This window comes from Poecilia reticulata, chromosome 16 (assembly GCF_904066995.2).
Source record: "Poecilia reticulata chromosome 16, P_reticulata-male-v2, whole genome shotgun sequence".
Taxonomy (NCBI): Eukaryota; Metazoa; Chordata; class Actinopteri; order Cyprinodontiformes; family Poeciliidae; genus Poecilia; species Poecilia reticulata.
Genome location: NC_088845.1, coordinates 20,884,704 through 20,909,918, shown reverse-complemented (window position 1 = coordinate 20,909,918; position 25,215 = coordinate 20,884,704). Strand labels below are relative to the sequence as shown.

The 25,215-nt window shown below is 37.6% G+C and overlaps 1 protein-coding gene across 4 annotated transcripts in view; it reads right to left on the bottom strand.

Annotated features, from left to right (window-relative positions):
* Positions 1-25,215, bottom strand: part of ptprub (protein tyrosine phosphatase receptor type Ub) — a 228,206-nt gene that overhangs the window by 17,328 nt on the left and 185,663 nt on the right. For 2 of the 4 annotated variants that reach the window (XM_008432338.3, XM_008432340.3), the window contains 8 exons: positions 18,745-18,817; positions 18,576-18,652; positions 11,947-11,964; positions 10,332-10,368; positions 8,671-8,768; positions 6,872-6,988; positions 5,018-5,172; positions 842-977 (listed from right to left, as the gene is read on the bottom strand). In XM_008432338.3, the coding sequence (XP_008430560.1) occupies positions 842-977; positions 5,018-5,172; positions 6,872-6,988; positions 8,671-8,768; positions 10,332-10,368; positions 11,947-11,964; positions 18,576-18,652; positions 18,745-18,817 (711 nt within the window). The remainder of the gene's footprint in view (positions 1-841; positions 978-5,017; positions 5,173-6,871; positions 6,989-8,670; positions 8,769-10,331; positions 10,369-11,946; positions 11,965-18,575; positions 18,653-18,744; positions 18,818-25,215) is intronic. The other 2 variants (XM_008432339.3, XM_008432341.3) reach the window with 1 other exon arrangement.

Sequence of the window (25,215 nt, the reverse complement as noted above, 5' to 3'; positions counted from 1 at the left end):
CTATGAAACATACTTTTCATTGAGACCAGATTTCTTTATTGAAAATAGTTTGTTTCAAATCATCATAAATAACAGAAAGAGATGCTTGGAAACACACTTTGGTGTGTAATTAATCTATATAATGCTACTTAGTGACCTGAGTTGGTCAAATAAAGGAACTTTTGAACAATGTCTCAGGTTTTTGAATATCACTGATACCCATTGGTGCAAATTCAATAAAAAGTGCTGAAAGCTCTTTGTTGGCACGTAGCTGTCCGAATAAATTATATCTAATTTGCAATGTCACTATCTAAATTTATGCCCATATATTCAAATAATAAGCTCTGGTTAGTTTAACACCAAGCATATACAAAATAAAGCAAATAATTGTTTGACAGATAAGCACAATATGTTTGAATAAACACTCAAACAACATAAAGTGATTTTTAGTAAACCTTGCCTTAATGCTAGTGTTGCTTACAGTGGGATGTAAGCAAAACATGCAGAGGGGAATTTATGGTCAGACTGAAATGCAACTATGTCAATGTTGTATTCACATTGCATTGGACAGTTATTTAATTTCCTGAACCATGCAGAAGACAGCTCATATACCCACTCACTGCACAGTGACAGACTGCTTATTTCATTTAAAAATATGGCAATGACCTTTACACAAGTAGCAGAATGGGACTCCATGAATGTAATACAACTCTACTAATAGAAGTTTTCTTTTTTTTTTTAATCAGTATGTCCAGCCTTGTGAGCTGCTGAATATGCAGAATGGAGGCACATTAAAATACAAGATGGGTGACTCTGTCTGAATGTGAAAAGAGGTTTTCCCTTGCTGCACATTTATTCTGACCTCTGTCTGGATCATGTTGATGCGTCGCGAGCAGAGGGTTTTCACACAGTTGTAGATATCCACCACACCTTCGCACTCGGCCATGTCCAACATGACATCCAGCACAATGTAGCAGCCGGTGCGTCCTGCCCCCGCACTGAAAGACAAAGGCCAGCGTTAGCTGAGAAATTCTTGCAGCCTACTGGGTTAATAACTAGCTCAAGTTTAGAAAAAAAAAAAAAAGAGCTACTGAATTTCTCTCAGATACTGCTAGACTTCTAGAAAAAAAAAAAAAAGACTTTTTCAGTCAAAAATATCCTGTCAGGAGCGACAATGAAAAAGTAATCCATGCATTTGTTACTTCAGGGCTGGGCTTATGTTTACAATAAGGAAGTCCACAAACTGCAGATTAAAGTGAAAACGCTGCAGTAAGAGTTCTGATGAAATTAAATTTAATCAAAAATCAGATTTTATTTCTCCTAATTTGCCTTCCCTTCCTTTGCTCCCTGTTAAATCCATATTAAACTTTAAAGCCTTTGGACGATCTGATTGGTCCAGATGTCGCTAACAGTACTTTGCTCTCAGACTGCAGCTTTCCTGATGGTTCTTAGAGTTTCAAAAAGTAGAATGTGAGGCAGATCCTTCACTTCTCAGGGTCCAGCTTTCAGTTTTAGTCTCTCTCAAACACTACTTTTACCTCCTCTGCTACTTTGTTACTGCAAATAGTTACTGCACAACTATTAGCAGTAATTTCACCTGAAAAATTTCTGTTTTCTCTCAGTTATGTTTCTCTCCGTAGAAGCTACAACTGACCTGGCATTCTGCTTATCTGTGGTTCCTTCCTGGAGGGGGACATCGGCCGAGCTGCCATCAACAAAACATTCTCCTTTTCCTGCCATTAACTTTTTTCTTTTCTTTACTTAGAAAGAACTCCCACATCAGCTGTTCTTTTCTTTCTTGTGCATCTGCTCTGTCTTCTCAAACCCCAAGTCAGTTATGACAAGATGGCCACTTCTACCGAGTTCTGTTGGAGGTTTTTCCTGCTAACGGGGATATTTTTCTCTCCACTGTCACTACATGCATGCTCAGAAATAATTAGAAATCGTAAGAGAGATTGCTGTAAAGATGGCATAATCCAAGCGACTCTCCACTGTTGCTATGTGGTGAATGAATGCTGAAAGTCAGCGATTCAAAGCATCTACTCCCCCAAGTAGTTTAGAAGCTAAAACAGCAAGTTGTATTTTCAATAGTAGCACTATTTCTTTAGACAGCTAATTCTATTTTCCACTCAAAAAAAATCTAAGCTAAATGCATTGTTGCATCCTTACATAAATAGCCACCTAATCAACAGCAGAAACGTTTTATTTTCTGTCATGTGAAACGTATCATCATGAGGTTTGTATCATTTGAAGCGTGCATATGAACAATGTCCAAAGTATCTGTGTTCCAGCTTATGCATGTGTGTGAAAAATGTCTACAAAAGAGGAAATTATGTACTGAAGCGCCAGAGGTTATTTACCAGGTAAAATGTTATTCTGCTGGCGCCGAATGATTGCATTGCATCTCGTAGCAATGTTGGTTATTTGCATGCTAAAGTACAATAAATGCCCATAATGCTGCTCAAGTGACTTTTTGTGCAAGAACAAGTGTATAAAATCGACTGATTTGACTCTGTGGGTGTGCTGTGCTTAAAAGTAAATACATACAGAATATTATTTTTCCTCATCTTAGTCTGCTGAAACGTCAAGATCACCAATATGGATCTTCACGACTGTGGCTTCAAACCGGAGGAATGATTGCAGGTTATGAGACAAAAATTAATACGACCTACATTGATTGGTAGTTATACAATTTACCTGCACTCATAGTTATTCGCTAAAAAATATTATTGTGTTCTTAATAAATAATTTTTTGATTAAAAAAAAAAAAAGTTATGGAACCAAAGTCTTTGACTCTTTGATGTGACATCTGAAATATTCCTGACTGGTTAGGTGAGCCAGCTCAGTCCAAACAAACCGCAGAGTTGTTAGCAGAGGAGGTGGATGAAAGGAGGTTATTCGTAAACTATAATCCGTCACGGACAGCAGATCTCGTCTGCTTTGCATGACACTCCGGTTGCCCTCAGCAGCACTTTAAGCGTAGCACGTCTGCACTCACAAAACAGGAATGAATACTAGTTAGGGTCCTTTCTTTTTAGCTGCAGCCAGGCTCATTAGCAGCAGCAGCAGCCTTTGTAGCTAAAATAGGTATTTGTCCTTTTATGTACCATCAACTGCCTTATTTGTTTCAGTATATATTTTTGAAATTGCAATATAATCTCTGGATCGGGAATTTTACTTAGGACTTCTAGTTTTCTACAAGTCCTTCAGATGCTGCACACAGTATGATGCACCTTTATATGTGGCTGTAAAGCACATTTACACACAACTATCCCATTGCTTGAAGTCTAATATTGATTAAAAAACTCCCACCTTGAGTACAATTTATTTTATTTACCCTTTAATTGTTAGTAATAATTTTAAGCTTAATAAATAATTCTCAGAGATAATATATCCTGGTATCCTGTTGGACTGTTTGATGTGAAGCTATTAAGTCACAAAAAAATAGTAGACAAATTAGACATCAACCATTAGATGATGCAAATACTTTTAGACATTTCACATTTTTTTTCTCTCCGTCCTTTCAACCTCTTTGTCACAAGCCGCACCCAAAGTAATCAAGCTACTAAGGGTGATAAATAATCAGGCTATTATGATCTTGGACAGGAAGCCTATCAGATCAATTCTATATATATTTATATCATATCCTGTTCAGAAGCACTATATGATGAAACCAGTTTCCAAATGTTTATATAAGGTAAGACGACACAGGTGCTTATTGACCTTTGTTTCCACTCGGGGTTTCTGTTTCATTAAAACAGAGCATCCGGTGGGAATTGTAAAGTGACTTTATGTAAAAAAAAAAATTCAGTGACAAATAATGTATGAGGGTAGAGCAGTGCAGCATGAAATTGGGAAGAAATAAAAATCTGATATGTGATAATGTTTGTGAATGCTGCGACAACAATATGACTTGTGACAAACAAATAAGTAAACAGTATTAATGTCTTCCTACTTTGGGTTCATGGCAAGTTTAAACCTTTAAAAAATGAATCGTCTATCCAGCTACTGGAAAATAAAATCCCTATTTCCAGCTCATTCACACCAGCTGCTTAGGCACTGAAGAAATAGCTTCTTAATGATTTTACCACCTTACCCTCCTCTTTACCCTGTAAAAGATTTTTATGTGCTGCAATAAACAACTATTGTACCCAAATATACCAGACACAGAAAGGATGAACATCCTGAAATAATTAGCCAACATTTATTGCAGTTCAGGCAGTTCCTCTGCGTATTTATATTGGATACGACTATACTGACTATAAAACTGTAATATTTTGTCCTGCCTTGCATGAGACCACAAAATGTGGGATTCCTGAACTGCAAACTCAAAATAAGACATCATCTTAAAGTACAAATTAGCAGAAATAGCCAGGAGATTGTCATTTAAACCGTCAATGTTTTTTTTCTTTGATTTAATGGAGTCATCTTTTACCATCAATGATTGTGTCTTGGATTGTTGGAGGCTTTTACATTGTTTTGTTTATCTCAAACCAACCCAAACTATGAGAGCAGGCGTGAAAGAAAATGTTGAAGTGTGGGCCGTTTGTGAAACTTGAATACTACTAAACCGAAGAAGTAAATTAACACTGTCTAATTTATGAATAGATTGGATTTTTGCTTTGTATGTGTTCACATAATGCATTTAGTTGGTACATTTCCCTTTTTCTCTCCCTTCTTCCAACATGTTGATTCACCTCTTGCACATTTAAGCACTCACATTTAACTACCAAACTGAGGCTTAGCCTAAATTTAATTTAAACGTTTTTCAACCAAGACCTGGCAAAAGGCAGGAAAAAGCAAAAAAGGTGTTTGTCAAATTGGAGAGTCAGGAAAAAGAGGGCAAGTCATAAAAGGCTATGAAAACTGTTTAAAAGTGAAAAGGGTTGGATTGAACAAGTTTTTTACTGCCATTATCAAGATAAATGGCAGTAAAAACAAACCTGTGATAAATCTAAACTTAAACCTATCATATGAAAATACAGTTGTTATCTGGGAGTGATGTACGCATTTAAATGTAGTGGGAGGGCCACCCTACCTGCAGTGGACCACCACGGGGCCAGCATCGGGAGGCGTGGAGGCTTTCACCCTTCGTATAAAAGCCAACAGTCCAGTGGCATGATAGGGCACGCCATGTTCAGGCCAGGATGTAAAGTGGAACTGACGGACCTCATGCTTGGTTGAGTATCCTCTCTGTCAACAGGAAAAGAGTTTGTTTATGCACACAGGCGCCTAAACAGTGAAAAAAGTGAATAGCTACTCCCCCATTTTATGTTATCATTCCATTCAATCAGAGGAATGTACAGATTTTACTAAGCTTCATGGAAACTGTAAAATTTATAACAAAATTATTGTTCAATTCTAGACCTAACCTCATCAGACACTGACTCACTTTTAGTCCAGAAAATAAAATCCCTTCATTGTAGCATAGCCTTGTTGGTCAGACAGTATGCAGGCATAAAGAGGCAACATGAATGAGATGTATTTTTTTTCTTTTACAGTTGTATCTTCCTTACTGCCTGTAAACTAAACAGGACGGTAAAGAATGACAGAAGAGACATCAGTGTGCATTTCTTTATAAACTCTGTCCTTGTTGCTTACATACTCATTGTCCATAACAGCTTTCCATTGATCATGCTCTATGACTAAGCCTGGTTTTAGTTTAATAAATAATTTTAGATCAAGATAAGCAATCATTTAAGTAAAACTGTTTAAAAAACAAAACAGGATCAAGCTTCATGTTTATTCTACTGAGGTAATTTCACATTAACACAACTCTTGTTTCCTAGATGTTAATATTAACCCCATACAAACAGATTCCAGATGTTGTGAGACGCTTACAAAGATGAAGCAGAACTATATGAAAGACAGTCTCTTCCTCGTAAAAGTGCAACTTTGATTCAGTTAAATTGTGACACATTATTTATGTAAATTGTAAAAAAAAAAAAAACATGGTGCCCATAACATGTGCCATCAGACCGGCAGTGGGAGGAAAACACCAACATTTTGTGTTCCGTTATTCATATAGTTTCCATGCCCATTATGTATCTTCCCCAACTCTGCAACATGTTATAATATAGATAATAGAATAACAGACATGCTCCCATCGGTTTGGGAATTTCAGGCCTCCATGTTAGCAGGGTTTTTTTTTTTGTGTTTACCACAAAATATTCAAATAGAGCGTTATTCCTCATTGATGGCTACACCTCAGCATCCGACTTTACCTTACAGATGGTTGAGGGTCTCTGTGGTTTTCTACTGTCACACAGCAATTTCATCCTTTGTTCAGAGATGACAAATTGAAGCAAATGTTCTTTTCTCTCTTTTTTTTCTTCTTTTGAAAACATAAACCCCCCAAAAAACTCAAAGAGCGTTGACAAAAAACAAGAAAACTGTCACCAGTTTCCAAATTCATCCTGATTTAAATAAGCACGCGTGTGTGCCCAAGTGAGAGCGAATGTGACGGTGTGATGATAATCCTGTGTTTGTGCCACAATCTTTCCAGCCTCACTCTGAGCCTTTCCAATGAGAGATCTCCCCTGGAGATTGACAGGATGGAGGCCGTCAGGGGCACCGCACCGTAGCAGCGATGATGGAAACACGCCGGGGGTAGGCGCATAGCTGCTGGTGTTAATTCCTCTCAGATTAAAATGTGGACCTCGCATCCATCAGCACAAAGTCCCGCCAAGCATCTAATCCCTTCTATTCATGTTCTTTCTACCTTTAATTTTACTTTTCGCTCTGCTTGGTAACATGGGGAACTTGTTGTGGGTGCAGCCACTGTGAGATTCAACAAAGAGCACTGGATTTTGCCATGAAAAAGCTGCAAGGGACGTTATGACAAAAACAAAACGACAGCGTTATGGGAAATCTAAGCTGGACATTGACTCACCCTCTCCAAGGCAAAGGTGCGAACTGTGTACTCAGCCAGAGTTTCTGTCTTAAGGAGAGTGATTTTGATGTCCCCGTACATCTCGCTGTCATCCGGCCAGTATTTACAGCACTTCACCTGTTTAAAAACAAGCAACGCAACATTTCAGACCTTAAACCAACCTTGTCTTTCTGTTCCGTTGCACATCTGTGCGAAAGTGCGAGAAAATTAGAAAAATTAATCCTTCTTTTTCATATATTTTGCCCTAAAATATATATATATATATAGAAAAAAAACACACTTTTGTGCCCTTAAAGAAACATAAAAATACACATATTTACTTAATGTTACCTAAAGCGTAATGCTAAAATTTGGTCTAATGATTGTATTTTATGGTAGTCTGACCAGATTTAACTAATTAGCAGAAAATGTAATTTTCCCATGAGTTACCCATGAAATGCTGCACTACTTATTTCTCTGCTCCCATTTTATCTTGCAAGTCAAAGATGAAAAAAAGCTAAATAACAACATAATACCAGGAAACATAATGGAAAAAAGTGCATCATTTTATGTTAACATCACCCAACACATTATTTGGATTCAGCCACACAGACCACTTCTCATTTATTGACTGTTTCTGGCAAGGTAAAGATGGAGAACCAAATTGCACAAGGGGTTCTGCTGGAAAAATGGTGTAATTTTAACCATTTGCTTTGATGATGTCTCCTTTGCTCCGACTGATAAAGATGAGGTACTTGAGTTCATGGTGCATGTGAAGTGAAACATAATAGTTCTACATCAATATGCCCTGTACATACAAGGACAGACACACTTTTTATAAAACTGCACAGAAACAGACAAACCAAGTACATTTTCTTTTGTAGTGATCATTGAATCAGGTTGTAAGGAAATTTTATTCCTCCAGTGTTACCTCATATGACACGTAAATATTTTCCAGGAAAAATGTCAGACATGAATTCTCATTTATGTGTAGTTTTAATTACCAACTTTAAAAGTTTACTGTGTGAGGGTACTGAATAAAGATCAGGTTGTTTGGACAGACTGAAGAGAAGTTTGATCTTTTTCATAACATCAAGCTGACAAATTACGATCACAGCTGAAGCGCCACTTTTTAAAGTTTTATCTAAAAAACTGTAGTTGGCTGCTTGGTTCTTATCATTGGTCCCCAATCATTTTCATGTTAGCCTCAAATCTTCTTAGTACAGAAATCCTGTTTTCCTCATCCCGTCTGTAATACATATTTTCCACTTTAGATCCGGCCCCCTTCGGCCCAGCCTTATTTTATTCCGGCCCTGGAACAGTTTTGTGTTTGGTTGTCCGGTCCATCTCCCTCTGTACGCGCTTGACAGTGAGGACGCTGAGAAAAAGAATAACCTCTGCTTTACCTTTAACTACAAAAAGCTTTTGCTACCATATCGTATCTTCATAGACTAACCAGATGAGCAATAGTTTCACTATCCAAATACAAGTGACATTACAGTTCAAATAAAAACCATCACTAATGAACAACAGACAAAAAAGAAATAGCTTGACTATTTTTTACAGTTAACCTTATATTAAACTTTTAGGATATATCATGATTCATAAGTGAACAGCATGTTTAACAGCTTGATCTACAGCTGCAAAAAAAGAAGGCAAATTAGCATAATATATAACAGCTTTCAGCATTCTGCGAGGCATATGCCCATCAAAGACATAAAAGCTTCTTATTTAGACACCAAACAGTTCCCTTTTAATGGTTTTAGTACTTCTCTGAACAGTGACAGAAGGGGGATAAGAGGAGAGTGCAGATAGCATACCCTGCCAACCTCCACCAGCTTAGTGATCATGACGATGCTGAAGCAGTTTTCCTGCCACACCATCCTCCAGAAATCGTACAGCGTCTCCTGCTTTGGTCCTAGTGGGAAGAGGGAGGGAATAACAAAAAGAGACAATAAATAAGATCCGTACAAGTCTGTCTTATCAACTTTAGATATCTTGCTAGCTGTGAGTTTGCACATAATTGTGACCCAAGTGGCTTTTTCTGGATGACAGAGTTCTGCCTCTTAAAGTTACGCCGTAAATAATGGTTTTTGGCCATTTCAACAGGCAGAAGGAAAGACGGGTGACTAAAGCAACAGCAGCGGCTGATGATGGAAGTCCGGCAGACCAAAAGTCATTCACTGTCATCAAAGGAGGAGACATTTAGGAAGCAATGCACAGCATGGAAACTGGAAAAGAAACACTGAAAGAGACAAAAGCGAAGCTGAAATCGTTTGTCTCTCTTGCAAGTTTTATCTGCTTCTCTGAGTCTACCAGGAGGGGTTTGCTGGTGGAAGATAAGCAGATGAGCAGATCCTCCCAGACCTCTGAATGGGAGCTGCATAGAAAGCAACAATCCACAGGGTGCAAAACCAGCGGAGAAAAGTTTGTCAACACTTTCCCCACCAAACGACTCCCATATAGGGGTAGTTCTATATTTGGCTAGCAAATGTTACACTGGGAATATGTTACATAAAATACAGCTCAAATACAGGGTTTCAATACAATTTTGATTAAGACCCAAAGCATAATTGTGAAGGGGAGATAAACTATGCTTTCAAAATATTTTCCTAATAAAATCCTCTAAGAAGTGTTGTGAAGTGTTATGTAGGCAGGTTTCCTCGCCTCCGCTATGGATATCTGTAGCTCCTCCAGAGTAAACACGGCCGTCTCGGCTGCTTCGCCAATTATTTCCTTGCCTGCCTCACCAGTAAATGTTAATGATCACATTATGCAAAGTTAGCAGCTCAGCTTTCCTTTTTATCATTCTTAGATAATGGATTCTACAGAGCTATGGGAGATTGTGAAAGCTTGAAAAGTTGTTTCAAAATCTAACCTTATTTAAAACTTCTTGGCCTTCATGATCATTTTTGTTCTTTAATGTTTTAAAAACAAATCTCTGAAGCCGTCAGAGACAAGCCGGATTTATACTAATATTAAATTAGACACAGTTGAATTTTCAAAAGTAATTAAATGACTTCCATTATTTGCACAGGATTTTATTTAATTGTACAAAACTAAAGAGATTTGGGCAGAAATCTTCACTTTGTAGATTTTACTTTGTGAAAACTTTGCATCATTTTCCTTCCATTTCACAATTACGCGGCAATTTGTGTTGATCGTTCACATAACCTTCCACTAAAATTCACATTTTTAATTGTAACGTTATATCTCGTCTTCCATAGGGAGGCTAAAATCTAAGGATGTAGAAAATCATATAATCTAGTTTGTCTTTAGATTATGTCTTTATTGGTTTTGTTTGTCTTTATTGATTTCATACAGGTAGTGGCTATTGTGTGGATGAAATGAATCCTTGGGTAGAGGATAATCAAACTGCTAAACTACAATAATGATAAAAAAAAAAACTATTCACCATTACTGAATCCACACACGCATACATCCACAGAAATATATACTCTAGCCTTGTGGGAATACTCACCCTGAGTGGCGATGAAGTGGTTGGATCGATGGTAGCCCTGAAAGAGAGAAGAGAGATGACATGCTGAGTAAGCCATCTGAGCCTCAGGCACAGCTGTACGGGCGAGGGTCTGTGTCTGTCTTCCCTCTTTTCTTCCTTCCCTTCTTCCCTCTCACTTCCCTCCTTTGAAAATGACCCCTTCTGCAACAAGCTCACTTTATAATTATCTAGCATTTCTACTGATGAATCCAGATGCTGTTGCTCTCAGCAAGTACACAAAGTGAAGCTTGGGCATCTTAAAAAAGTAGGAGTCCTGGGACATCTTAGAAAAAAAGAGAGGTAAGTGAATGAACAATGACTGAATCCCTGCAGCTATTCACTGGTGATATAAAAAACCAAGACCTCAAACTTTTTTAGTTTAGATGCCCAATTTACCAAAGAATGTCCTTCATGACACAGTATGAACAAGGAGGGGAGGGAAAAATTCAATGAAGGTTCACTGTGTTCTCTATCTGGGCTGCTGAATTTACCAAGAGCACGTTGACTTGTATATAAATAAATTCCCCCAATGTGACAGGGCAATCTAGTGCAACAGTAGAATAATAGCAACTAGAACCTTCTTCAAAAGTGAAATTAACCATAAGCCTCAAAACAGTCCGAAAAGCTTTACATGAAAAGAAGCAACATCCTTTGATGTAGATAATAGATGTTTTCACACAGCGTACATGGGGTGAATATGAATGAACAATGACTTGTCACCTCTACAGCCTTGAGCCAAACAAACATGACAGAGACCACATGAATTATAAACACTTTGAGGGAGTGCAAACTGTTCAAAGACATTCCTGTTGGGGAAAAAATAAAATAAAATAATGTACAGGTAAGCTAACCTCTGCGATTCTATGAAAATGGCATCCAGAAAACCACTCTGATGCTGTGGTTCACTGTTGATTAAGAGGAGCAGCTGAAGGGATAATTGATGCTGCAATTACACAACTATCATGAGTCTGCAGAGTGAAGAAGGCGGGTCAAAAATAATCGGCATGAACTCCAGCTCGAGCCCACCAGCTCTCATCAAGTCCGCCTCGTGCAGCAGTCCATGCAGATAACGCTTTTTTTTTCTTCTTCTTTTTTTTAATCTTTTTGCAGAGGGCATTCTCCTAAATTATCAAGTCCGTCCATGTTGCTGATGTATTGCGGCACCGAATCGCATCTAGCCATATAAACAGAGGGAAATGTTTAAAATGGAGATGGATGACTGTTGCTGCAAGGCCCGCTATCCACAATTCCTCAGGCTCTGGCCAAACTTGATCATCGGGAATACAACCACTCCTCTTCTTCAGACAGTTGCCATAGTAACTAAACTTCCTGATTCTTGGCCACTAAAAAAAAAAAAAAAAAAAAAAGAAACAACTAAGAAGGACAGCAGGGTCCTCTATCCAGAGAGGACACATCTCCTTGTGTTCATTTTAAATCCTTAACTAAAAAGGTTTTCTTTTTTGTTTTTGATCAAATGTGCACCTGAAACGCTCCGACCTTCGAGCACTTGTGGATAGAGGACAGCTGAAAGCGAGCGGAGAGGGGACAGGAGAAATAAAGTGATGGGAGGCAGAAGAATGAGCAGTGAAGTACTTACTTCCCTGTTAATCCGAATCTACAGGGTCCGAGGTCGAGGAGGTGGGATGGGGAGTAGAAAAAGAAGACACACAGGCTAGTTAATGAAAGAAGCTTAGGAGTTACAGACAAGTGGGAGGTCTGTGAGTATGCAGAGATGTTTGCGCAAAAAGCAGCACTAAATTTTATGTTAGCACACATACATAGTGTTTATTAATTACATTAAATTATGGGGGTTTAATGACATCTATGCTGATAGGTGCTTATTTAAGGTGAGGTTTGTGAAATTTATTCATTTATTTGTTTATTTTTGCTGTTAATGACTTCAAGGATTCTTTCTGAACTGTGTTTCTCACTTACAATAGGCTCCTAAATGAAACATTATCTTAACACGATGACAGCAGTTTTTGCATTTCATTCAAGTCATATGGGATCCCAACAACCAAAAGCACTAAACTTATAGTTCTAAGAAAAAACATCACAGTAAATTGTTAAAAAAAAATCAATTCAATCGATTGCAATTAGATTCAGATTTATAGATGCACCAACAAGTCAGCTGGCGACTGAAACAGCCAGATTTTCAGTGTGATCAGCTCTGACTGACTGGTTGGAAAATCAATCATCTGTAAAAGACAGAACTCATCTGTTTGTATGAAGTTACTGAAAGACGAAAACTGAAACATAGATATCTTCACTATCTTAGGGATGTTTCAAAATAAGATCAGGGAAAAGAGTTAAGAGGCATTTTAATAGATATCTCGATTCTAACATTTTATTTATATAAACATTGTACTTTTCCAAACTCAGCTTGCCAATTCTTAGTTTAATAATGCGTTAATAATAAGTAAGGAAGGAAGGAAGGAAGGAAGGAAGGAAGGAAGGAAGGAAGGAAGGAAGGAAGGAAGGAAGGAAGGAAGGAAGGAAGGAAGGAAGGAAGGAAGGAAGGAAGGAAGGAAGGAAGGAAGGAAGGAAGGAAGGAAGGAAGGAAGGAAGGAAGGAAGGAAGGAAGGAAGGAAGGAAGGAAGGAAGGAAGGAAGAAAGGAAGGAATATACTTTAAGAAGAGACACATTCAGTGGGCAACAGGAAGGCTGAATGTATTATAAACAGTTATTCTTGTTTATCCTTTTGGTGAATCAGCTTCTCTCATAGAAAATGTTGGATTCATAAATGCTGAAAACCTTTTGGAAATCCAATAGTTAAAGGAAATAGCTACTTTGTTGAGGACATGCACACAACAATCGCTGTAATTAGTGTGTTTAGTTTAAAAAAATAATAATACTAATACCTTGTTTTAGTATCATGGTTATCATTCAATTTTGTGATTTTTTTTTCTTGTAATATAAATAATAATGGACGATAGAGACAGAAATGAGAATATGTTAAATGCTGGTAAATATGACTCAGAGTGAAATTTGAAAAAAAAAAAAAGTTATGAGGAGATCAGAGCTTTACAAACCAAGTATCAAAAACCAACAACAAAACTGTCATCAGTGCATTAAAACCAAATGCAGTCCAATGCCATCAGACTGGTTCTGAAACAACACATTTCAACTAAGTATCATAATTACAATCAGTAAGTGAATAATGAAAAAAATACCAGTCAGTAAAACAGCTAATTAAGGAAACACAAGGAATAAAACCTTGATTTAGTCTCATATTCTGAGTAGGTAAACGGTTTTTGGTAGATGGCAATCAAACTGATTTTTCGGCAGATGGTCATTTTAATGAGGAATCCAGAGGAAGTACTGGAGTGAGTTTCAACTATCTTGTCGAAGCATGGAGCATTTTTCCTTTAATTTCCTTTTAATTATGAAAAACGGATAATGTGGTAAAAGCTGTACAGGAACAATATGAAGATAACAATACTGCAAGATCTAAAGCCCTTGCTTAGTCTTCAGCAATCAGTTGGATGCAACAACCTCTACCAAAGCAAGTCATCAACTTTGACAAAAAGCTTCTGTATTGCAGCCAAACTTAACTGAGTTAATCTATCTATCTATCTATCTATCTATCTATCTATCTATCTATCTATCTATCTATCTATCTATCTATCTATCTATCTATCTATCTATCTATCTATCTATCTATCTATCTACACAGTGGTTGGTAACTGTACAATGCCTGCAGTGTAACAACAAAACACAGCAAAATCATGTCCACCAAGTCAAGTGCCAGGCTCTTCAATTGTTATTATATGTAAGTGGAGGAGAAGTCCTGCTGTGAAATCTTTTCAGAAATGAGCTGCTACAGAAGAGATGTTTCAAAAGTCAACATGACGGAGAGCAGAGCTGCCCCTGCCAGACTAGAGCGATGTTTTAAAGTCTCTGTAAGCAAATTGTGCTTTGTGTTTGTGTCTTTCCAAAAGAAAAAAAAAGAAGAAAATATCTTGCACATGTTTCACAGACTACCTCCATGGAACAAGGACATGTTGAAACTGTGACTTGTGTTAGAGTAAGCTAATGACAGAAGCTTTGTTGGCAGTCAAATTAGTTTATATATATATATTTTTGCCAGTTTTAGAAATCCAACATCAGAGAACCATTTCAAGAAAATCATCTTAGCACGATATGTGGAAGCTTTTTTCCCCCTCCTTACTTAATCTCATGTTGCAATATCAAAATATGTCTACATACTCATTAGATTTGAGTGACTCATGTCACCTGTATTTTTGACAATGCAAAACAATGCAAATAATAATAAAAGAGAACAAATATCCCCCAAAAAAATCCCATACGCATCCACAGGAAGCATTTCTTGAAGTCGTCAGACTCCTGTACAAACCAGCCGAGACTGGTCATGACATTTTCACACAGCATGACTGTCAATAAGTTGGGCTGCAAAGATTTTTGAACCTATAAATAATTTAGTACCGAATACAAGGAATAACAATGCCACTAATGAAAAATGTCAGCACTTAGCACTTGACGATGCCTTTCATGTTCAAGTTTCAGGTCTTATTGTTAGAAGGCAGCAGGATACAACACTACTATGACACAACTTTTCTCCTTACGAGTTCATTTTTAGGAGCTTTACGTTGCAGCTGATTAAAACTGGGGATTTTAAAAGACAGAGAAACTGAGGTCAAAATTAGATATCACCCCTATGCTCACATATAGCAGTGGTATTTCCTGAAATGATGAAAAATTATTGTATAAGAATAGTTATTTGACCACAGTTTCAGGAACACCATATGCTATCCAGTCTATCTTCATCATAGTAATAATCAGCTCTACTTGTCACCTAAAACATGGACATCTATTGGACCCAGTGAAAATGCACACCTTGCAGATTTATTATGTTTTTGGCTTCACTGGCACATTTAAATGTTTCGGTTCACTGTATGCATTTAAACATAGGTCAAAGATAACATGGGTAAATACAAAAAAAACCCCACTTTTTAAGTTGTTAAAGGAGAGAAGCTTTTCTAACCTGACCTTAGAGAGTAATTTACGTTGATGTGGAGGAATTTCGACCCACTCTTCCTTCTCAAAGCAGCATCTCAATCAAATTTAAGTGTATTCTTTCACGACGCTACTTCATGGACAGCCAGACTTCAAGATCTTCAAGACTTCTGATGAAGAGCATCATTACTAGTTCAATCAGCTACGGCAAGCCGTCAATGTTCCGAAGTAACAAAGGCCAGCACACTACCACCACTATTCAACTGAAGGTATAAGACCTTTTTCTGAAATGCTGTGTTAGTTTCATGCCAGCAACAACAAGATAAGAAGTTTCCCTTTCGTCCAGCTGGTCTATCAAATATTTACATATAAATTTAGAGAAACTTCAAGATGCTAAATATGAAAACGACATTTGTGATGTTTTTGATCAACACTGGTGGTAGCTTTGGATCTTTTTCCGCTGAAAACAACTTTGCCCAGTTAATTTCTTGTTGTTGAACCTGGAGAACTGACCTTAACTGAGGCAGGTGAAGCCTGCAGGGCTTTTAAACTTAGAGTTAGAGACTATAGAGTTCATATATGAGCCTCCTGGATGAACTTTGATGGGTTTTGGGCAAACTTTAAAAAGCCTGCTACTGGAAAAGTTTGCTACTGTTCCATGTTTTCTTTCATTGTGAATGTTATATCTCTTTGTCTATTTACAGTCATTAAATTGCTTTAGATTGGGGAATGCCATGTTGCTTTTTTAACCTATTTTATGTTGTCTTATTGGTTCTATCAACTCGATTTCTTAAATAGGAACCTCCCTGGGTGTGTAGGTAAAATTCAACTCAAAATTTGATTAATCACTAATTGATGCTTAATGACAGGAATAATCATATTTTCCCACATAAACAAGTTGGCTTGGATAGCATTTTTCTGAAATAATATAATTTTTTGAAAACCATGTTTCTATTTATTTGTTCATGATTTCTTTGTCTGGGATAAAATCTGTTTGATGATACTGAACATGTAAGTGAGACAAAAAACAACAAAGAAATAGGAAGAAATAAACTCCTTAGGCAGAGAGAAACTAACTCCACAGAATAAATAAATAATCATTTCAACTAAAAAACTGATTTATTAATTTTGCTCTGCAACATTTGCATTTTTACTATAAACCAGAGTGACACAATATGACAAATTGAAATCATCATTGCATATTGCAATTGTAACCTACTGCTGTAATATCAAGTAGCATATCACATATCTGTTGCTGTGCATGTAAATTCTGCCAGCGCTGATGATGGAAGTGGGCATGATGGTGAAGCTCAGAAATAGTGGTGCAGAGTTTATTATAAAGTAAAAAAGTCAGGAAATTGTTGGTTATTCACAATCGATATCTGCGTCACAATAATTAGTAATGATTTGTGAATCCCTACACTAACCTGTGTAGAAAGGTGTGGCTATTATATGAGCTTAGATTAATTTTAATCAGGTAGGCTTCTGCGTTTAGTCACGTTATCAAAGAACAGAAAAGCAGGAGCTTTGATCGTCATTAGAAACCAACGTCTTGCAGCAACAATCAATAACTTCTGATTCTTTCACAGCAAGTAAATTCCTCCAAACTCACAACATTAACAGATGTTTAATACATAAAGATGGATGCCACCCCACAAGAGTCAAGACTTTAACTTTCTTTAAATCTACTAACAGCCCATCAGGTTTAGAGTTTGTGTTTATTTCTACCCTCAAAATATAAATACAGTAACATATTCGTAGTAAGCACGATGTTTTAACAAAGATGACAGAAATACAATGCTCAGGAAATTTAACCAGTCAGATCTGCTAAGGTACCCTACCTCTACTGGAAACAGAGTGGGCCAAGAATGAAAGCTGTCTGGGTTCCTGGGAAAGATCCCTGCAGCTGAAATGTGCCGAAAGCAAACAATCGAACATTACAGTAAGGAAACATGGAGCTCGCACATTCCCCACTTAGTTCAGAAAGCACAAATGTCTTTCAGAAGAAATAAGAACTTTTCCATTTAACCTCCACTGAAATAATCAAAAGGTGTCGAACATATGTTCCTCTGTGGCAGGAGGAGATAAATTTGGAGAGCTGGGTCAGGGCAGTCGGAGAGTACCATCTCTGACACTGTAGTGGCTGCGGAGAGGTGTTTTTCTGCTAATGCCTGCACTTCTGCTCCCTAAACACTAATGGAGACCCTTACAATAGCTATAGCTGAAGCCAGGTTTTCAGCACCGTCTCAATGTGACAGTCGCTGTAGAAGCACGTCAGAGTTGACCTTTCTAGACAGTCAAATAACAAAGAGGAAATACACATTAAAACCAGCGTCAGGCAGTTTGATGGTACAACCGGGCCGAAAAGGAGGAGCCCAAAAAATCAGATCATCAAATCCAGATGTGTAGTCGGCTATTTTGTTTTGTTATAAATGGCATTTTTCAAATAAATATCCGTTACAATCATTCCTGATGGAGATGGGATCTGCTAACCTCGTATCATCTGCAAACAGAAGTGGGAGTACAACAGCCTGCCTCGAGATCTCTGAGTGTTATATTTACTTTGCAGAATTCCCCATGAGAAGCGTTGAGAATAAATCTTGGGAGATAAAGAAACCACATCAGATTTCCTGGCTTCAATTGACAAAACTGAAATAAATGGCAACAACTGTGGATTATGACGGATATTTCACGTGGGGAAGCAAACTACAGACTTCTATTTGCAGCAGCACGTCTTTGATTTTCTGCATTCCTTAATGAAACGTTCGATCAATGGCAGATGGGTTCTCCGAGACGTACCTTAAACTTTTATATGAATGAGAACACACATGAATGACATCAGCAAGACATGCATTTTACTGTGGTTTTGCACGAAAGAGAGATAAAAGGATCATCTCCTACTCCCTCAAACAGTGATTGAAAAACATCAGTGACGTCTATGTAATTTGAGAGAGATTTACACTGTGGGGTTTTACAGAAAGGCTCATCTCCTCTGCAGGAATTAAATGCATTGGCTTCCTCTCTGTTTTAATAAAAACGATAGCAAAGGTGGTGAAGGTCAGGGATCTGCAGCAGCACCTGACAATGATGGCATCTGGCTCAACAGTGCGGGGGCCGGATTGGATAGACTCTCTCAGGTGGAAGCGGGGCAGCCGAATGGTGGCTTATGAGAGGGAGATGGACCACGATTTTTGCAGGATGTGAGAGCAGAGGCTGGATAAATCTGAATCTCAACAGGATTAAACTTACATCAATGTAGTTAGCGTTGATGTAGTCTGAGTTTGGATCTCCCAGCAGAGGGTGGAGCTTCACTCTGTGCCGATCGTCTGGGCATACAACAGCAACGGAGACATTTTAAAAAAAAAAGAAGTCGCAACAATTTCTGCTTTTTTCCACTAAAATGTTTGTAATTACTTACATCCCAGCAAGGTGTCATGCCTCCCTTTGGTTTTGTCCTTCTTTTTGGTGCAGTCCCAGCCATCAAAGAAGCTCTGCAGAGATAAAGGCAAAACTTGTGTCAAGGTTTGTTAGAGAATATCAGTGGAAAAACATAGAACAAAGAACAACGACGGCCTTTCTACCTCAAAATAATATATATATTTTTTTATCAAAGTCTTTTTATTTTTTTTACAAAAACCACAAAAAAACACTGATGAAGACACACACGAACACCCCTCCCCTCCCCTCTTATACCGTCTCTATTACCCCAACATGTATCCACCTTGTATTCATACATCAGTCGATGCAAAGTACAGCCTTGTGCAGTAATGAAAGAGCCAAAATTTGACCTTTACACACATTTTTTCTATGCAAGATATAAATGGCTGCCAGATATCAAATAATTTGTTTACAGATCCTCTAACAGCATATCTGATCTTCTCCAAATGAATTTAAGACACAATCTCTCTTAACCAGTGTCCATATACTGGAGGATGTGGACGAAGAAGAATGAGTCTTCTAGCTAGTAGAAAGCAGGAAGCTAACACAGCCCACTGATGTTAGCTAAAGAAAGACTCAAAATAATATTCTATTTAACGTATCACACACAATCTAGATGAAACACACTACAGTTGTGGTTAAAAGTTCACAACAAATGAACAATTTCAAAGGACACTTTTGTAAGAAAGATGTAGGTAAATAGAACCACAGTTTTAGGACACTGGTTTTATGCAAAATAAAAGATTCATAAAAACCTGTCAAAATGGCCAGGAGCATTAAATCGGATTTAAATGATCATTTTAGCTTCATAAGTGGTGATGGTATTTTCCTTTTTTTTTTTTTAAACGGTCACAGCAGATGTTCTCTGCTCTTTTTGCTCCCTTAATAAAATGACAAGTTACATCCAGTGGATACCTAATTAGCCATCCATGCTGCAGGTGACATAAAATAACACCCACTGGAAAGATTCTGGTGTGGATTGCTTTCTGTGGGCATTTCAAAAAAAAAAAAGAGCAGCTAATTTGGGTTCAGAAGAAAGTCTTTATTCTCACAAAGGTGCCATAAAAGGCTCTGGGAAAAAACAAAACCAGGAAACAACTCCTTTTGAACTACCAATACCAATCATACACCTATGCTGGCATTTTAAAACTTTGATTATTTTTTATATTTTCCTTCTTCAGAACCAGGATATCATGGGATATTTTAAATAGGAATGTTGATCAAAGTCCAACAAGATTTCTAAAGGATTTTCAAAGGGTTTCTTTAGACACTAAAGGTCCTGTTTGTCTCATTTTCTGTCAACACCTTAAGAAATGAGGAAACATGAGGAATCTAATAATATTAAAGCCAAGAGAAGAAATACCAGGCTTTAAAAACCTACCCACAGTAGATTAACAGGAGCTAGAGGTAAAAATCTTTAAAAAATAACATGTAAAAGTATTATAAGAGAAGTATTATTCTTCAGCTTCGCTTCTACTGTAACCTAATGGTTATCTGTAGGTGCTTTTGATAATGGACGAATGTAAACCCCCCAATTAAGTCCAAGATAAAGAAACAGATGCAATATCATCAGATAAAAAGATAATTACTTTTCATTTCACTATCCAGTACACCGAAGATCTGCAAAATAGACCAATTATACGCATAGTTTGGATGCAGAGTTCTTAAAAAAAATATGTAAAAAAAAAAAGTTGAAAAATTATACAACTCATTAGAAATGATTTTTTTTTCCTCAAAACAATTGCACAGCAAGTTATATCTTCCTCCCTTTTCTTTTTCTGCAACAAAAAACTACCAGCCCTAAAAATACAGTATTTTTCTGCACAATTGGTGTAACACTTCAAGAATGTCACAGAATTTGCTCCGGCTATAAACATACAAAAATTAGTGTAGGCTGCATTCAGGCTGCATTCTCCTGAATGATGCCTAATTTGAATGTGGGCAAACTGTGTCAGCACAGAGACAGTTTCTTAATGAAGCTGTTTTGAGAGAAGCTCTGCCTTTGTGTCAACGTTCAGAATTAAAAGCATGGGACGAACTCAGGTCTAACTGAATTTAGCACAATTAAATGTCTTTGTAAATTTACCTGTTACCAGTTTTAAAAGGAATGCTTTGGTGATTTGTGTTAAGTAGAGACGGCACAAAACCAATCTTTGTCAATTTTATGACAATAGTAAGTACTGCACAAAAAGTGTCAAAAAGCAGCCAATCTCTGAAGAAAAAAAAAGATAGATTTTGAGAAAAAAAAAAAAGAAAATATTATATAAAATCACTTTCAAGGGTTGAAAGAAAGCCTGACTGGTTAGAAGCAAAATTTAAGGGAATGAAGAATGACTGAAGACTTGCATCCAGTGCATCTGGAAAGTATTCAAAGTGCTTCTGGGTATTCAACATGCAAATGCCCCATTATGACAATGTGGAAAAAGGTTTTTTCAACATGTATTAAAAACAAAAAATCACATTTATACTAGTGTTCACAGCCTTTGTTATGAAGCACTGAAAGGTTTCCACTCATCATTCCCGAGATATTGCGACAACTTCAATTGAGGACTTGATTTAAGGAGACGCACAGTTGACAGTGCAGGTCAGAGGTCAAACATCAAGCATGACATCAAAGGGATTGTCTGTATACCCCCAAAACAAGACTGTCTTGAGGCACAAATCTTGGGAAGGATCTAAAAACATTTCTGCTGCTTCAAAGGTCCCAATGAGCTCAGCAGCCTCCATCGTCCGTAAATGGAAGACGTTTGGAACCAGCAGGATTTTTCATAGAGTTCAGCTTTAAGCTGAACACAATTGGCGAAGAAGGACCTTAGTCACCATCAGGTGACCAAGAACATGATGGTCATTCTGTAAAGCTTCAGCGTTCCTCTATGGAGAAAGAAGACCCTTCCAGAAGGACAACAATCTGCAGCAATCCACCAATGTGTACGGTAGAATCGCCAGATGAAAGACACTCCTTAATTAAAGACACATGGCAGCCTGTCTAGAGTTCAAATGTCAGCAGAACAACAACCCAAAACACATGGCCAACATCTCTATGGCTCACTATGTGAATGTCCTGGAGGGGCTGAGACCCCATTCAATCTGATGGATCTTGACAAGAATGGCAAAGAATGGATGAAACTACCTGGTGGTAGATAAGCAAAGATCATCGTATTTAAAAAGACTTGAGGCAGTAATTGCTACCAAAGGTTAATCAACAAAGTATTAAAGCAAAGGCTGTGAATACTTTTTTTTTTTTTACTATTATTAATAAAAATTGTTCCTGCGTTGTCATAATGTGGTATTTGTGTGTGAAATTTTGAGGGAAAAGTTTAACTTAACACAATTTGGAATGAGGCTGGAACATAAGAAAATGTGGGAAAAGTGAAGAGCTGTGAATACTTTCCGGATGCACTGCATACCCATCCATATGAGTCCAGTCCCTGTAGTTTTCTGAGACTATAGAGAAATTTTGTAGAAATTCTGCCCAATTTTGAATGGGGATCAGGGGATTACAACGCAGTTCTCCTCACAGACAGCCAAGAACCATCCAAATCCAGCCTGGGATTACATCCTCCTCCTCACTTTTTCCCTCCTCTTTCATGCCCTGCCTCTTTAGATGTTTCTTTCTGAATCTCAAAATTTATGTTCCCTCCCTTTTACTTCATGGCTTCCTTCCCTGTCCACCTCTCTCCTCTTGGCTTGCTTTTATTTTTGACAGAACATCTCTAAGCCCTCTTTTTGTCTCTTCCCACCTCTCTGACACTCAGTTCCCAAGAGATGACAGAGAAAAAGAGGAGGGTGAAAAATAGTGGAGAAAAAAAACAGCAAAGGAATGACAGGCCTTTAAAAGCAAGAAAAAGAACACCCAGGGCGAGTTGATTAGATGACTTTACTGCAGAGATCAGAAATGTAGGATGGTTGTGATAACACAAATGAGTCCACGTCAGTCAGACTCTGCTCCGGATAATGACTGCTTTCTTTTAATTGAAACATGTTGAGGAATTTTTCAATTCCTGATTCGATCCAAAAAAAAAGAAGAAGGAAAATCACACATTTTAGGTAATAATAAAACATAATAAAATGTCTTCTGAGCTCTTGTTATATTAAATAAGCACAGTTTTCAAGAAGTCACTGATATAGCTACGATGTGGATTGAATTTTAAATGAATCAATCAGTTTCCCAAACCGAAAGTGTTATATTGGTACTCAGGTGGGGGTTCTGCTCAGCTGTTGTTTAGCTGCGGTTCCGGTGGGAATATGAAAGCGGTCGTCACACACGCAATCCGCTTTACTGGCCCACAGTAAAATCTTGATCAATGTTTTTACAGAAAGCAGGTATTCCTCAGGGAAATAAAAACCTACGCCTGCAGTGTGAGTCTAATATAATAGTCCTCATCATTTTCCTTCATAATAGCGAGACACAATCCATCAAAACACGCACTCTTAGCACAGAGAGGGTAAAAAAATACAAAAGAGGTGTGTATTGATTTTTAGAGTGGAGTGTGTTTTGGCCGTGAGGGACCATTTAATGAGTCTACAAGCAGAGTTCCAGAGGGGGACACCATGTATTGGAGACAAAAGATGTTTTCTTGTCTCTATGAATGCCACAGGCATTGGGTGACAGAGATGGACTTCTCCCTAGGGTGCAAGCTAAACTCCCAGCCACAATTGTTTTCAGAGATCTGGGTTCACCATTGTGCTGCCTGGATAATACAGCTAGACGCCATTGCTGCTGTGAGGGGATGAATGAGCTTTGTTCAATGACGGAAACTTTTTTTTTGTACTGATGGATCGATCGAGGATTAAATACCAAGGGGGCACAGGGTGCAAAAAGTCTTCCAAAAATCTTAAAAGTTTTATGAAAAAAAAAAGTGGTCAAAGAGGCAAAAAGTTTAGGAAGCACTCTAAGTTTTGATTTAGATGATCCAGCTGATTTTCAAAAGCAGTAAAACTGAATGCCGGATTTTGTTTCTGTCAGTAAATGACACAAAATGACACGATTCTGAGGTCCCAACACATTTGTAACTAGTCATTTTTAGTCATTTTCATTACTACATTTTTGTGCTATTAAATAATTGTGAAAACATCCCGGCTCTAAAATAAATGTGTCACTTCCCAAAAGAATGCATGAGAAGTATTCAGCACCTGTTTTATTTCCAATACAAAAGGACAAAGCTGTACGTTGATCAGGACAATTTGCTGGCATGGATTCCACCTCTATCATCAACCCTCCTCTGAGGATGATGCTGGTATCGATTTCATACATAAATAGTCACATTTATGCCCTCAAATCACATTTTTATAGCAATCTTGTGAAGAATTTCTTCTAGGTAAAGATAGTTTTTTGCAGAAATCCAAAGATATCAGTTTTTTGGGAATTTCCTAATGTGTCTGAAAAGAAGTTAATTTTTACATCAAAAGCTAAGAGTGTACATTGATCCCTATTACTTTTCTATACATGGTTTACTTTGGTCATGGAGGTGAAGTGTCATTCATATTAGTTTTCCTGTAATTGACAAAGGTCTCCGAGGCAATTATTTCTTAAAGTTAGTCATTGTTATTGTCAATATAGTCTTCGACATAACTTTGTAAGCTTTCTTTCATTAGAATCTTACAACTAATCATAAAGGAAACTACTGAGCTTTCAGGAACCTATTTATAAACGCTAATATGATTCATCTTTCCACCTCTCACCATTGCAGTATTTTTCACATTAAAACATCTCGAGGCTGCAAAGAGCTTAAAGAAATGTCAGCAGGTCCCAACAAGTGACCTCCAAATGTCAATCCAATAGAATACATGTTCTATATTCTTATCACCTAAAAGATCAAATGAGCACCGTCGAGCTATGCTTGGGAACAACAGGGAGATTAATGCTGTGTGTGTTGCTACTGGAAAAAATCCTTAATGACCCTATTGCACCTCCATTGCACCACATCTTACAAAGAGAGGTAAATACCAACATTGCTTCTGGGAAGGAAGACAATTCTTAACGCATTAGAGGTAAAAGAAAAAAAAGATCGAAGAAGGGTTTTTTTGTTTTGTTTTTTTCCACAGTTTTCATCATTCTTCACCTTCACAGACTGTCCCTTCCTCTCTTTAGAACAATCTGTCTGCAGCAGACAGAGACTCAGTAGGAGGAGGCAGAGATGTTTAACCTCATCAGGCCTCCCATCACAATAGAGGTCTTCTTTTGGCCTAAATGAGGATGATCTATTCATCTGAACAGTAGTGGTGTCCTTCAGATGCCTTTTTGGCTCTGGTGATTAAGTTCAGTGGTTTCAGATAATGTTTACTCTTCAGTCAGGGGTGCTTGCGTCTAAAAAATCTTCACTGAATCATCTTTATTTTTTAAATTTTGCATGTTTCTCATGCAATATTCTTGGAACTGGTTCACTACCACAAAATAGAGCACCTGTATTTAACGGTAAAGGCAACCCTTTGATTACGCATTTAGAACCAA